The 14,014-nt window shown below is 44.7% G+C and overlaps 1 protein-coding gene across 7 annotated transcripts in view; it reads left to right on the forward strand.

Annotated features, from left to right (window-relative positions):
- Window positions 1-14,014, forward strand: part of LOC118924303 (small G protein signaling modulator 1) — an 89,469-nt gene that overhangs the window by 36,180 nt on the left and 39,275 nt on the right. For all 7 annotated transcript variants that reach the window (XM_057491841.1, XM_057491839.1, XM_057491840.1 and 4 more), the window contains exons 8-9: window positions 44-175; window positions 2,848-2,972. In XM_057491841.1, the coding sequence (XP_057347824.1) occupies window positions 44-175; window positions 2,848-2,972 (257 nt within the window). The remainder of the gene's footprint in view (window positions 1-43; window positions 176-2,847; window positions 2,973-14,014) is intronic.

Consider the following 14,014-nt stretch of genomic DNA (forward strand, 5'->3'; position numbering starts at 1 on the left):
GGTCGCTCCGGGCCTCACCCTCCACCTCCCTTCACACGGCCAGATCCAGAAGAGGCATTCGAGTGGCAGCATGGATGATCGGCCGTCCCTCTCTGCCCGTGACTATGTCGAGTCCCTGCACCAGAACTCCAGGGCCACCCTGCTCTATGGCAAGAACAACGTGCTGGTCCAGCCGGTGAGAGTTCTTCCTGGGCCCACCTTCTCCTGGGGGTCTGGCTCCAGGTTATGGAGGAGGGATTCCCTCTGGCTCCAGGTTGTCCATCCATCCATCCACCCACTCACCCATTTTTTTTCATTCATCTACTGACATCTCCATCTCTCCATCCACCATATGACAGTATTTCCTTCTACCCATCCATCCATCCACATTTCCAGCCAATCAACCAGCAATTCTCTTCCAGTCTCTACACCCAACCACCCCTCTATCTATGCATCCACCCATCATTCCTTTATCCATCTGCCTGTATTTATATCCATCCATCCATCCATCCGTCTATTTATTTTCCAGTCCCATCTTTACCTGTCCACCCAGCCTTCTGTCCATTCATTCTTTCTTGCTATCACTTACTCATCTAGCAAACATTTATTCTGAACCCGCTAGATGCTAGATGCTTACAGTATTAAGATAAAAATCTCCACAGCTGATATTTATGGAGTGCTTCCTATGCATCCAGCACCATGCTAAGTGCTTCTAACTGTGTTAACTCATTTAAACCTCACAATAAACATTTGCAGCAAGTAGTAATATAGATGGTAACACTGAGGCTCATACAGGGGCAGTAAGGGGCAGAGTTATGATTTGAATCTGGGGTGGCCAGAGTCTGTGCCATTTACCAGTCACCCTCTATGCCCCAGCACTGAGCCAGGCCCTGGACGTGGGTGGTGAGCGGGGCACATGAAACCCCTCTCCTCATGTGATACCTCCTTTGCTGTCTCCTCCCGGAGACCATTTGGATCAGGGTGGGGTTTGGGCTCAGCTGGAAGGAAGCAGAGGGCAGACTGTCGGCCACCCCAGCTCTGCAGTCACAGCTTTGACTGCTGGGTGACCCTGAGCAAGTTGCTTTTCCCGCTGAGCCTTAGGACCCACATCACAGTGGGCACCAGACTGTGTCCTTAGACCTGAGACGCTGTAAATTAAGATGCTCCATTTTTAAACATAGCATCAGGAAATTAAACATTATATGCAATGTTTTCTCAATACCTGGAAATTTTATTTCACACTTTTTGAAGGGGCTTTTTGAGACCATTTGGATATGTATTTTTAAATTATACATTACTCTTATATGCACACACAAAGGAATGTATAATTGAAATACATTAGTGAAGATAGTCCTAAAACGTCACATGTCAGGGTCCAATTTTCTGTATCACTTTCTGAGAGTCATTGCTCTCCTTATTTTTCCACCAAATATCATTTTCCATTCCATCAGAAGAAAGGGTCAAGAAGTTACAACCTGTGAGCCAAATGTGGCCCTCTACCTGTTTTTCTAAGTAGTTTTATTGGAACACACCCCTGCCTGTTTGTTCACGCATCATGTATGGCTGCTTCCGTGATGTGATGGCAGAGCTGAGTGGCAGCCAGTGAGCCTGTGTGGTGCGCGAAACCAAAAGTGCTCCCTGTCTAACCCTTCACAGAAGAAGTTTGCTGACCTCCAATTAGGAGCATAGGAGGTTCAGCATTTCCTCCAAGCATGTGCTCTTCGTTGTTGCTTTGCAGGAAAATCTGGAGTAGTCGCCCCCCTGCAGTGGTGACTGATGGGTCAGACATCACTGTACTCTCCATTGCTCTATTTCCAGCCTCGCTCCCTACACAACAACTTTTTGATTCAAAGGTGAAGCACAGTCTCATTGTTTGAAGACATTTAAAATGGCACCTGTCCTCCACATGTGATATAACAACCATGTACAAAACTTAAAGTAACAACAACCTGAACAGCTCTGACAGAGTTTGCATGAGCTCAGGCAATGACATATGTCACAATTGTGAGATGCTACTGAGCATAAGATGCATCTCTGTTTCAGGTACATTAAAATGTGGAAAGCAAACGTGCCTCTTGGAATCGCTGAGATGCTGCCACATATCTGTTTACACATCATGTATGGCTGAGATACTGTACCTGCCTCATGGGGCTGCAGGCACATGTGGCTCAACTGGGGCATGGGTGTGATGCTGAGCCAAGCCTGGTACACACGAGCAGCTCAGTGTTAGTTGTCTGTGTCCACATGTTGAGGTGAATTTGGTGGAGGGGCTGCCTCCTCTGTGTGTGAGGCTTGGACACAACCCCCTCCGGCCTGCCCCACTTGGGATAAAACTGGTGAGAAGCTCTGCAGGCACGTTGGGAAGTCAGAGGGTCAGGCTGTTGGGTGGGGGATGAGGCACAGGCATTTGGGGAGGGGGCTACTAGGTAATGTGTTTGCATGAGCTCAGCTGCCATTTCTTTCTCCCTTACGACAAGCCAAAATGATGCCAGTTAAATGCTTTCTGTTAAGGAAAAGATTGTAAAGAACTGTACAACTCTGACCGTGCAGCAGGGCATCTGGAGGTGTGGATGTGAAAGCGTTGGGGGTGGGCAGTATTCATAGCTGGACCTATAGAATCCAACCTGGGTGGTTGGCTGCAAATGGCTTTGCTTAGCCCCATTGGTCACTGCCGATGGGGCTGGGGACTTGCCCAGCCCTGGGCTCTGAACCCCTGGAAGGCCTTGGGTTGTCCAAATGCACATGGTCTTGGAAGGAAAGCCCCAGCCTTTTGGCTCCAGGTATGCGTGCACGAGTCAGCTGGATGAGGGTCCAGGCCCGTGATGACTCCAGCACTATGACCAGGCCTGGGTCCTCCTCTCTCTGCAGAGGGATGACATGGAGGCTGTGCCAGGATACCTGTCCCTGCACCAGACGGCTGGCGTCATGACCTTGAAGTGGACGCCCAACCAGCTGATGAATGGGTCTGTGGGGGACCTGGACTATGAGAAGAGGTAGGTCACCATGTCCCTCCTCTCCCCTTGGCACAAGGAAGTGTGTACCACCCACTTGGCCCAGCCTCCCTGCGTCTGTGTCCTCATGAGTAACTCAGTGCCCCAGGAGCCTCTGGGAACTAACCAGAAGAATCTTGAGGTATGCGAATTAGGCAGAGCCCTGGTCAAAACACCACCCAGAGAAAGAAGTCTTAACCAAGATCTTGAAAGCCTGCAAATGGCAAATATTCTCCCATCTGCTGCCACCTTTCCCGTCATTCAGTAAAAAGGGAGGCAGGAGGGACTGGTTGGTGGGCGTCTTGTTCAGGGCTTGTGTCCTGTGATATCCTGTGATTTGTAAGAACCAGCAAAGGCTTTGGAGGCATGCTCCAGAGAAACACAGGGGTCGGGGATTCCCTGCTGCGCTCGCTGTGTTCTAGCACAATCAGAGAAGGCCTCAGGAAGAGCAAAGGGAAGCCACCGTACGGAGGTGTGGCCAGCTTGGTCATTTCAGCTGGAGGAGTCGTGGCAGCTCGTGGGGGGCAGAAGCAATGGTTTTGCTGCTCTCAGTCCACAGCTAAACCAATTTTTCTACATTTTCTTTTTTTTTTTTTTTTTTTTTTTTTTTTTTTTTTTTTAATAATAATTATTTTTTATTGAAGGGTAGTTGACACACACTATTACATTACATGAGTTTCAAGTGTACAACACAGTGGTAGAACATTTATATACATAATTCTAGGTTCCAGCTATCACCCTACCAGGCTGTTACAATATCTTGACTATATTCCTTATGCTATACCTTACATCCCAGTTACTAATTTATTTTACCATTGGAAGTCTGTCCTTTTTTTTTTTTTTTTTTTTTTTTTTTTTTTTTGTGAGGGCATCTCTCATATTTATTGATCAAATGGTTGTTAACGACAATAAAATTCTGTATAGGGGAGTCAATGCTCAATGCACAATCATTATTCCACCCCAAGCCTAATTTTTGTCAGTCTCCAATCTTCTGAGGCATAACAAACAAGTTTTTACATGTAGAACAAATTCTTACATAATGAATAAGTTACATAGTGAACAGTACAAGGGCAGTCATCACAGAAACTTTCGGTTTTGCTCATGCATTATGAACTCTAAACAGTCAGTTCAAATATGAATACTCATTTGGTTTTTATACTTGATTTATATGTGGATACCACATTTCTCTCTTTATTATTATTATTTTTAATAAAATGCTGAAGTGGTAGGTAGATACAAGATAAAGGTAGAAAACATAGTTTAGTGTTGTAAGAGAGCAAATGTAGATGATCAGGTGTGTGCCTGTAGACTATGTGTTAATCCAAGCTAGACAAGGGCAATAAAACATCCACGTATGCAGAAGATTTCTCTCAGAACGGGGGGGTGAGGTTCTAAGCCTCACCTCTGTTGATCCCCAATTTCTCACCTGATGGCCCCCCTGCGACTGTGCCTGTCTTAGGTTGTTCCTCCCTTGAGGAATCTTACCCGTCTCTGGCTAACCAGTCATCTTCCGGGGCCATACAGGGAAATGTAAAGTTGGTAAGTGAGAGAGAAGCCTTATTGTTTGAAAAAGTTAACTTTTTACTTCTTTGCATATTTATGCCCTGTGGCTTCTATGCCCAGCATTTGTCTTGAGGTATCTTTACCACTTGGAAGAATTATGATACTCGGTACATTTGATATGAGGCACGAATTCTATTTAAGGGTTGTAATTAGGAAGAAAGAAGAAAAGCTATAGAAGTAGCAGGCGGAAGAAAACATGGGAAGATTGATTATTTCTTTGATATATCTTCTTGTAGAGTAACTTCAGCATGTATAGGTTTTAAGCTACTACTTAAATTGCACACACACATTAACATAATAGGAGTATAGTTACATAACCAAAGCATATCTGTAATTACCAGCCATCTGCAGTGAAACCAAGAAAACCAGTTAGGCACCTTAGGCATTTGTGAAAACTTATCTATGATATGGTGGATATTGTCCAAATGAACTTGAACAGTCTGAGAGAAATCAGACAAATTAAAACAACCCATTCCTGGGGACTGTTCACATGCCATATGTTCTTTTAACAATAAATAGTTTGTAGTTGTAAGACTTTGGAGCGCTACAATTTGCACTTCTCCAAATTCTTGGTTGAGTTCCAACAGTATAGATCCAGTCCAATTTTGTTGTTTTACTGTATGCACAGGCCAGCTTAGATATCTCCTTCCTCCTTCCCATGGCAGGTCCAGGAACTGGTGGGATGAGTGCATCTACAGCTGTAGCAGTGCGTGGATCTTTGTTGGGGTTTTTTGATGATCATCTTCTTGCATGAGTCTTCCAGAGGGTGCAGATGTTGGAAGTTCTTTTTCATATCGTATCTTAGTTCATTTTCGGGGTAGCCCAATTAGGCTTTGATCCTCTGTATAAACACAAACAGACCCTTTGCCTACACTTTTATATGCCCTTTATACCCTTGTGTAGAACTCGTTGGAGGTTACCACACAGGAACTGCCCTTTTTTTTTTTTTTTTTTTTGCTATCACTAATCTACACTTACATGACGAATATTATGTTTACTAGGCTCTCCCCTATACCAGGTCTCCCCTATAAACCCCTTTACAGTCACTGTCCATCAGCATAGCAAAATGTTGTAGAATCACTACTTGCCTTCTCTGTGTTGTACAGCCCTCCCTTTTCTCCTACCCCCCCATGCATGTTAATCTTAATACCCCCCTACTTCTCCCCCCCTTATCCCTCCCTACCCACCCATCCTCCCCAGTCCCTTTCCCTTTGGTACCTGTTAGTCCATTCTTGAGTTCTGTGATTCTGCTGCTGTTTTGTTCCTTCAGTTTTTCCTTTGTTCTTATATTCCACAGATAAGTGAAATCATTTGGTATTTCTCTTTCTCCGCTTGGCTTGTTTCACCGAGCATAATACCCTCCAGCTCCATCCATGTTGCTGCAAATGATTGGATTTGCCCTTTTCTTATAGCTGAGTAGTATTCCATTGTGTATATGTACCACATCTTCTTTATCCATTCATCTATTGATGGACATTTAGGTTGCTTCCAATTCTTGGCTATTGTAAATAGTGCTGCAATAAACATAGGGGTGCATCTGTCTTTCTCAAACTTGATTGCTGCATTCTTAGGGTAAATTCCTAGGAGTGCAATTCCTGGGTCAAATGGTAAGTCTGTTTTGAGCATTTTGATGTACCTCCATACTGCTTTCCACAATGGTTGAACTAACTTACATTCCCACCAGCAGTGTAGGAGGGTTCCCCTTTCTCCACAGCCTCGCCAACATTTGTTGTTGTTTGTCTTTCGGATGGCAGCCATCCTTACTGGTGTGAGGTGATACCTCATTGTAGTTTTAATTTGCATTTCTCTGATAATTAGCGATGTGGAGCATCTTTTCATGTGTCTGTTGGCCATCTGTATTTCTTTTTTGGAGAACTGTCTGTTCAGTTCCTCTGCCCATTTTTTAATTGGGTTATTTGTTTTTTGTTTGTTGAGGCGTGAGAGCTCCTTATATATTCTGGACGTCAAGCCTTTATCGGATGTGTCATTTTCAAATATATTCTCCCATACTGTAGGGATCCTTCTTGTTCTATTGATGGTGTCTTTTGCTGTACAGAAGCTTTTCAGCTTAATATAGTCCCACTTACTCATTTTTGCTGTTGTTTTCCTTGCCCGGGGAGATATGTTCAAGAAGAGGTCACTCATGTTTATGTCTAAGAGGTTTTCGCCTATGTTTTCTTCCAAGAGTTTAATGGTTTCATGGCTTACATTCAGGTCTTTGATCCATTTTGAGTTTACTTTTGTATATGGGGTTAGACAATGGTCCAGTTTCATTCTCCTACATGTAGCTGTCCAGTTTTGCCAGCACCACCTGTTGAAGAGACTGTCATTTCGCCATTGTATGTCCATGGCTCCTTTATCAAATATTAATTGACCATATAAGTCTGGGTTAATGTCTGGATTCTCTAGTCTGTTCCATTGGTCTGTGGCTCTGCTCTTGTGCCAGTACCAAATTGTCTTGATTACTATGGCTTTATAGTAGAGCTTGAAGTTGGGGAGTGAGATCCCCCCTACTTTATTCTTCTTTCTCAGGATTGCTTTGGCTATTCGGGGTCTTTGGTGTTTCCATATGAATTTTTGAATTATTTGTTCCAGTTCATTGAAGAATGTTGCTGGTAGTTTCATAGGGATTGCATCAAATCTGTATATTGCTTTGGGCAGGATGGCCATTTTAACGATATTAATTCTTACTAGCCACGAGCATGGGATGAGTTTCCATCTGTTAGTGTCCCCTTTAATTTCTCTTAAGAGTGACTTGTAGTTTTCAGAGTATAAGTCTTTCACTTCTTTGGTTAGGTTTATTCCTAGGTATTTTATTTTTTTTGATGCAATTGTGAATGGAGTTGTTTTCCTGATTTCTCTCTCTGTTGGTTCATTGTTAGTATATAGGAAAGCCACAGATTTCTGTGTGTTGATTTTGTATCCTGCAACTTTGCTGTATTCCGATATCAGTTCTAGTAGTTTTGGGGTGGAATCTTTAGGGTTTTTTATGTACAGTATCATGTCATCTGCAAATAGTGACAGTTTAACTTCTTCTTTACCAATCTGGATTCCTTGTATTTCTTTATTTTGTCTGATTGCCGTGGCTAGGACCTCCAGTACTATGTTAAATAACAGTGGAGAGAGTGGGCATCCCTGTCTAGTTCCCGATCTCAGAGGAAATGCTTTCAGCTTCTCGCTGTTCAATATAATGTTGGCTGTGGGTTTATCATAGATGGCCTTTATTATGTTGAGGTACTTGCCCTCTATTCCCATTTTGCTGAGAGTTTTTAACATGAATGGATGTTGAACTTTGTCAAATGCTTTTTCAGCATCTATGGAGATGATCATGTGGTTTTTGTCTTTCTTTTTGTTGATGTGGTGGATGATGTTGATGGACTTTCGAATGTTGTACCATCCTTGCATCCCTGGAATGAATCCCACTTGGTCATGGTGTATGATCCTTTTGATGTATTTTTGAATTCGGTTTGCTAATATTTTGTTGAGTATTTTTGCATCTACGTTCATCAGGGATATTGGTCTGTAGTTTTCTTTTTTGGTGGGGTCTTTGCCTGGTTTTGGTATTAGGGTGATGTTAGCTTCATAGAATGAGTTTGGGAGTATCCCCTCCTCCTCTATTTTTTGGAAAACTTTAAGGAGAATGGGTATTATGTCTTCCCTGTATGTCTGATAAAATTCCGAGGTAAATCCATCTGGCCCGGGGGTTTTGTTCTTTGGTAGTTTTTTGATTACCTCTTCAATTTCATTGCTGGTAATTGGTCTGTTTAGATTTTCTGTTTCTTCCTGGGTCAATCTTGGAAGGTTATATTTTTCTAGGAAGTTGTCCATTTCTCCTAGGTTTCCCAGCTTGTTAGCATATAGGTTTTCATAGTATTCTCCAATAATTCTTTGCATTTCCGTGGGGTCCGTCGTGATTTTTCCTTTCTCGTTTCTGATACTGTTGATTTGTGTTGACTCTCTTTTCTTCTTAATAAGTCTGGCTAGAGGCTTATCTATTTTGTTTATTTTCTCGAAGAACCAGCTCTTGGTTTCATTGATTTTTGCTATTGTTTTATTCTTCTCAATTTTATTTATTTCTTCTCTGATCTTTATTATGTCCCTCCTTCTGCTGACCTTAGGCCTCATCTGTTCTTCTTTTTCCAATTTCGATAATTGTGACATTAGACCATTCATTTGGGATTGCTCTTCCTTTTTTAAATATGCTTGGATTGCTATATACTTTCCTCTTAAGACTGCTTTTGCTGCGTCCCACAGAAGTTGGGGCTTAGTGTTGTTGTTGTCATTTGTTTCCATATATTGCTGGATCTCCATTTTGATTTGGTCATTGATCCATTGATTATTTAGGAGCGTGTTGTTAAGCCTCCATGTGTTCGTGAGCCTCTTTGCTTTCTTTGTACAGTTTATTTCTAGTTTTATGCCTTTGTGGTCTGAAAAGTTGGTTGATAGGATTTCAATCTTTTGGAATTTTCTGAGGCTCTTTTTGTGGCCTAGTATGTGGTCTATTCTGGAGAATGTTCCATGTGCACTTGAGAAGAATGTATATCCCGCTGCTTTTGAATGTAGAGTTCTATAGATGTCTATTAGGTCCATCTGCTCTACTGTGTTGTTCAGTGCTTCCGTGTCCTTACTTATTTTCTGCCCAGTGGATCTATCCTTTGGGGTGAGTGGTGTGTTGAAGTCTCCTAGAATGAATGCATTGCAGTCTATATCCCCCTTTAGTTCTGTTAGTATTTGTTTCACATATGCTGGGGCTCCTGTGTTGGGTGCATATATATTTAGAATGGTTATATCCTCTTGTTGGACTGAGCCCTTTATCATTATGTAGTGTCCTTCTTTATCTCTTGTTACTTTCTTTGTTTTGAAGTCTATTTTGTCTGATATTAGTACTGCAACCCCTGCTTTCTTCTCACTGTTGTTTGCTTGAAATATGTTTTTCCATCCCTTGACTTTTAGTCTGTACATGTCTTTGGGTTTGAGGTGAGTTTCTTGTAAGCAGCATATAGATGGGTCTTGCTTTTTTATCCATTCTGTTACTCTGTGTCTTTTGATTGGTGCATTCAACCCATTAACATTTAGGGTGACTATTGAAAGATATGTACTTATTGCCATTGCAGGCTTTAAATTCGTGGTTACCAAAGGTTCAAGGTTAGCCTCTTTAGTATCTTACTGCCTAACTTAGCTCGCTTATTGAGCTGTTATATACACTGTCTGGAGATTCTTTTCTTCTCTCCCTTCTTGTTCCTCCTCCTCGATTCTTCATATGTTGGGTGTTTTGTGCTGTGCTCTTTCTAGGAGTGCTCCCATCTAGAGCAGTCCCTGTAAGATGTTCTGTAGAGGTGGTTTGTGGAAAGCAAATTCCCTCAGCTTTTGTTTGTCTGGGAATTGTTTAATCCCACCGTCATATTTGAATGATAGTCGTGCTGGATACAGTATCCTTGGTTCAAGGCCCTTCTGTTTCATTGTATTAAATATATCATGCCATTCTCTTCTGGCCTGTAGGGTTTCTGTTGAGAAATCTGACGTTAGCCTGATGGGTTTCCCTTTATAGGTGACCTTTTTCTCTCTAGCTGCCTTTAACACTCTTTCCTTGTCCTTGATCTTTGCCATTTTAATTATTATGTGTCTTGGTGTTGCCCTTCTTGGATCCTTTCTGTTGGGGGTTCTGTGTATTTCCGTGGTCTGTTTGATTACTTCCTCCCCCAGTGTGGGGAAGTTTTCAGCAATTATTTCTTCTAAGATACTTTCCATCTCTTTGCCTCTCTCTTCTTCTTCTGGGACCCCTATAATACGGATATTGCTCCTTTTAGATTGGTCACACAGTTCTCTTAATATTGTTTCATTCCTGGAGATCCTTTTGTCTCTCTCTATGTCAGCTTCTATGCGTTCCTGTTCTCTGATTTCAATTCCATCAATGGCCTCTTGCATTCTATCCATTCTGCTTATAAACCCTTCCAGAGTTTGTTTCATTTCTGCGATCTCCTTTCTGGCATCTGTGATCTCTTTCCGGACTTCATCCCATTTTTCTTGCGTATTTCTCTGCATCTCTGTCAGCATGTTTATGATTCTTATTTTGAATTCTTTGTCAGGAAGACTGGTTAGGTCTGTCTCCTTCTCTGGTGTTGTCTCTGTGATCTTTGTCTGCCTGTAGCTTTGCCTTTTCATGGTGATAGGAATAGTCTGCAGAGCTGGGACGAGTGACGGCTGGAAGGACTTCCTTTCTTGTTGGTTTGTGGCCCTCCTCTCCTGGGAGAACAGCGGCCTCTAGTGGCTTGTGCTGGGTAGCTGCACGCAGACAGGGTTTCTGCTTCCTGCCCGGCTGCTATGGAGTTAATCTCCGCTGTTGCTGTGGGCGTGGCCTGGCTCGGGCAGCTGCTCCAAAATGGTGGAGTCGCGTTGGAGCAGGAGCTGCTGGGAGGCTATTTATCTCCGTAAGGGGCCTCCCTGCTCCCTGCAGCCCAGGGGTTAGGGTGCCCAGAGATCCCGGATTCCCTACCTCTGGATTAAGTGGCCCGCCCTGCCCCTTTAAGACTTCCAAAAAGCACCCGCCAAAACAAAACAACGACCACAAAAAAAACAAGAAAAAAAAATTTTTTTAATTAAAAAAAAAAAATTTTTTAATTAAAAAAAAAAAGGTGGTCGTTCGTTTTTCTTTATTCTCCGGTGCCAGCCTCAGTCCTCTGCTCACCGGTCTTTCTGCCCTGTTTCCCTAATATTGGGGTCCCTGTCCCTTTAAGACTTCCAAAAAGCGCTCGCCAAAACAAAGCAGCAAAAAAGCAAAAAAAAAAAAAAAAAAAAGTGGTCGCGCGCTTTTCTTATGTCCTCTGTCGCCCAGCCTCCAGTGCCTGCTCACTGTTCTTTCTGCCCTGTTTTCCCAGTATCGAGGGCCCTGCACTCTGGCCCGGATGGCTGGGGCTGGGTGTTCGGCAGCCCTGGGCTCCGTCTCCCTCCCGCTCTGCCTGCTCTTCTCCCGCCGGGAGCTGGGGGGAGGGGCGCTCGGCTCCCGCGGGGCCGGGGCTTGTATCTTACCCCCTTCGCGAGGCGCTGGGTTCTCTCAGGTGTGGATGTGGTCTGGATATTGTCCTGTGTCCTCTGGTCTTTATTCTAGGAAGGGTTGTCTTTGTTATATTTTCATAGATATATGCTGTTTTGGGAGGAGATTTCCGCTGCTCTACTCACGCCGCCATCTTCCGCCCCCCCTACATTTTCTTGATTTCTTAAAAAGTTTTGATTGTGTAGAACTTGTAACATAAAAACATACAGAACTTTGGTACCCGTCTCCCATCCCTAACAGCCATCCACCTACCCTTTCTTCCTAGGTAATTATTCTGCAGCAGCATGGGGACATGATAGGATTTCATCTGTGAATATAGATGTGTGTACGTACATGTATGTACATAAAATAAGGGCCCTTTCCAAGGAGCATAACCAGAGCACCATATTGTGTTCTGTTTAATGGTGCACTTCAGTGTGGATAACACCGGGCCGTCGTGTGGGTACTGCCACTCTCTAAGCTGGTCATTTTCTGTGCAGAGCTTGTCGTCTGTCCTCAGACGGGGTCAGTGCGAGGTGCACCTGGGGCACATAATTCAGCCCGAACCAGACTCCAGAGTTTCTGATCAAGAAACCCTCATGGAGGAGCAGTGAGGTGCCCAGGAGATGCTCTTCGCCAGGAAGCTTATCTCAGCTTATTCATCCTAAACCTTGGCGTTGGGCCTCCCCTGGCCTCCTAGCTGAGTCTGGGTCAGACAGAGCCCTGAGTCTCCTTTGGAGCATTTATGAAACTGTAGTCTCATGATAAACCTGTACTTACTTGTGTACCGAGTGCCTTGCTCTCCACGCCTCAGTTCCGTATAGGCGAGGAGACTGTCTTGCCCATGTCTTCTCTTCAGCACCTGCCCCAGATCGTAGCACATAGTAGGAGCTCAGACAGTCTTTGTGAAACAAAGTAGGGTAATCAGGGGACCTGGATTCATTCATTTATTAACCGAGTAGCTACTGTGTGCTAGGTGCTGTGCTAGTTACAAGAGCAATAGCAGATGCATAAAAGGAGAGACAGTCTTTACCTTCTTAGAGCTTACACTGTATTCACATTCACTGGAAGAGACATGAAAGGAGCAGATGGATAAATGGGTGTGGGAGGCCAGGTCCTTGCTCAGACCTCACTCACTCACTGGGGGACCTGGATGGGGTACGCCACTCTCCCTCTCCGGGCCTCAATTTCCCCTTCTGTCAAATGAGGGGGATAGACAAGATCTCCTTAGAACTCAAGGGCTCCCAAAGGGTTTGTGGGGGCTCCCTAAACACTGATGAGCCTTCCGCTAAGCACCAAAGCCTGAGGACCTATTTGTTGGTTGGACTTAAGCCCAGGGTTGTGTGTGCGGGGAACTTCTGGTGCTAATGTTCTGGGAGATGCATTGGGCAAAATGATTGCCAAGCACCCCACCTCCAGCCCAAATCACTAGGGACTCTGTGCTTGGGTGCCATCTTTTCTGCTAAGGGGAACAGAGGTGACCAACAGCTTCAGAGGCCACCCCAGTCAGTCCACCACCACACTTGTGCCAAGGTCAGGCTCCCCTTGGGCTACTTTTTGAGAACTGTAGCTCAGGCACTTCCCTACTGTTTGGACTATTTGTGAAAAGGGACATCACAGCACTTCAATATTTACTTCCAGCTGAATCTGAATTTCCGGACACTGCCGATGGGGCTGGGGACTTGCCCGGCCCTGGGCCCTGAACCCCCTTGCAGCCTTGTTACCCTCACCTGGAACCCGGGGCGCAGTGGAAGGGGAACAACCAGGGGTCAGAAATATGGGGGTTAGCATGTGGGAAAGGGGTGCAGCATCTCTCTGGGGAACAAAGGACAGTGAAGATAAGGGGTGTGGTTCTTGTCTGAGGAGGTTCTGGACCTCGTTTTTCCCAGCATGCCCTCCTCCTTGTACCACCAGGGCCGTAGATCCTAACTCTGGAGAGGGAGTATCACCAGGGTGGCTGTTTGGGCTCTGCGGTCAGGCTGGACTTGGCTCAGATCCTGGGCTTGCCACGTGGAGCAGCTGGACCCCTCATGCACTGCTGATGGCACAGCCACGTTATGAACCAGTTTGGAAGTTTCTTATAACAAACCCTTACCGTACGACCCAGCAATTCCATTCTAGGAAGCTGCCAGAACCTGTAAGATGAAAACAAAAGCAGCTCTTTCTCCTTCCCAGTTGAGTGACCTTGGACATTCGACTTCACTTCCCTGAGCCTCAGTTTGTTCATCTGTGAAATGGAGATGGGGTCACAGAACCCCCAAAGAGGCGTGTGGGAAAGAGTCATGGGGAAAATGCGTGTGAGTCCTGAGCAGGGCGTCTGGCCCTGGAAAGACCGCTCAGCCACGGGCTCTGCCGGTGTTAGTTTTTACGGGCCCAGAAGGACGATGGCCACGGTGCCTCTGCCCAGTGTCCAGGGGCAGTTGGAGAGTTGCCCAGTTTACTGCGTTGCCCG

Source organism: Manis pentadactyla, chromosome 14, assembly GCF_030020395.1.
Source record: "Manis pentadactyla isolate mManPen7 chromosome 14, mManPen7.hap1, whole genome shotgun sequence".
NCBI classification, from domain to species: domain Eukaryota; kingdom Metazoa; phylum Chordata; class Mammalia; order Pholidota; family Manidae; genus Manis; species Manis pentadactyla.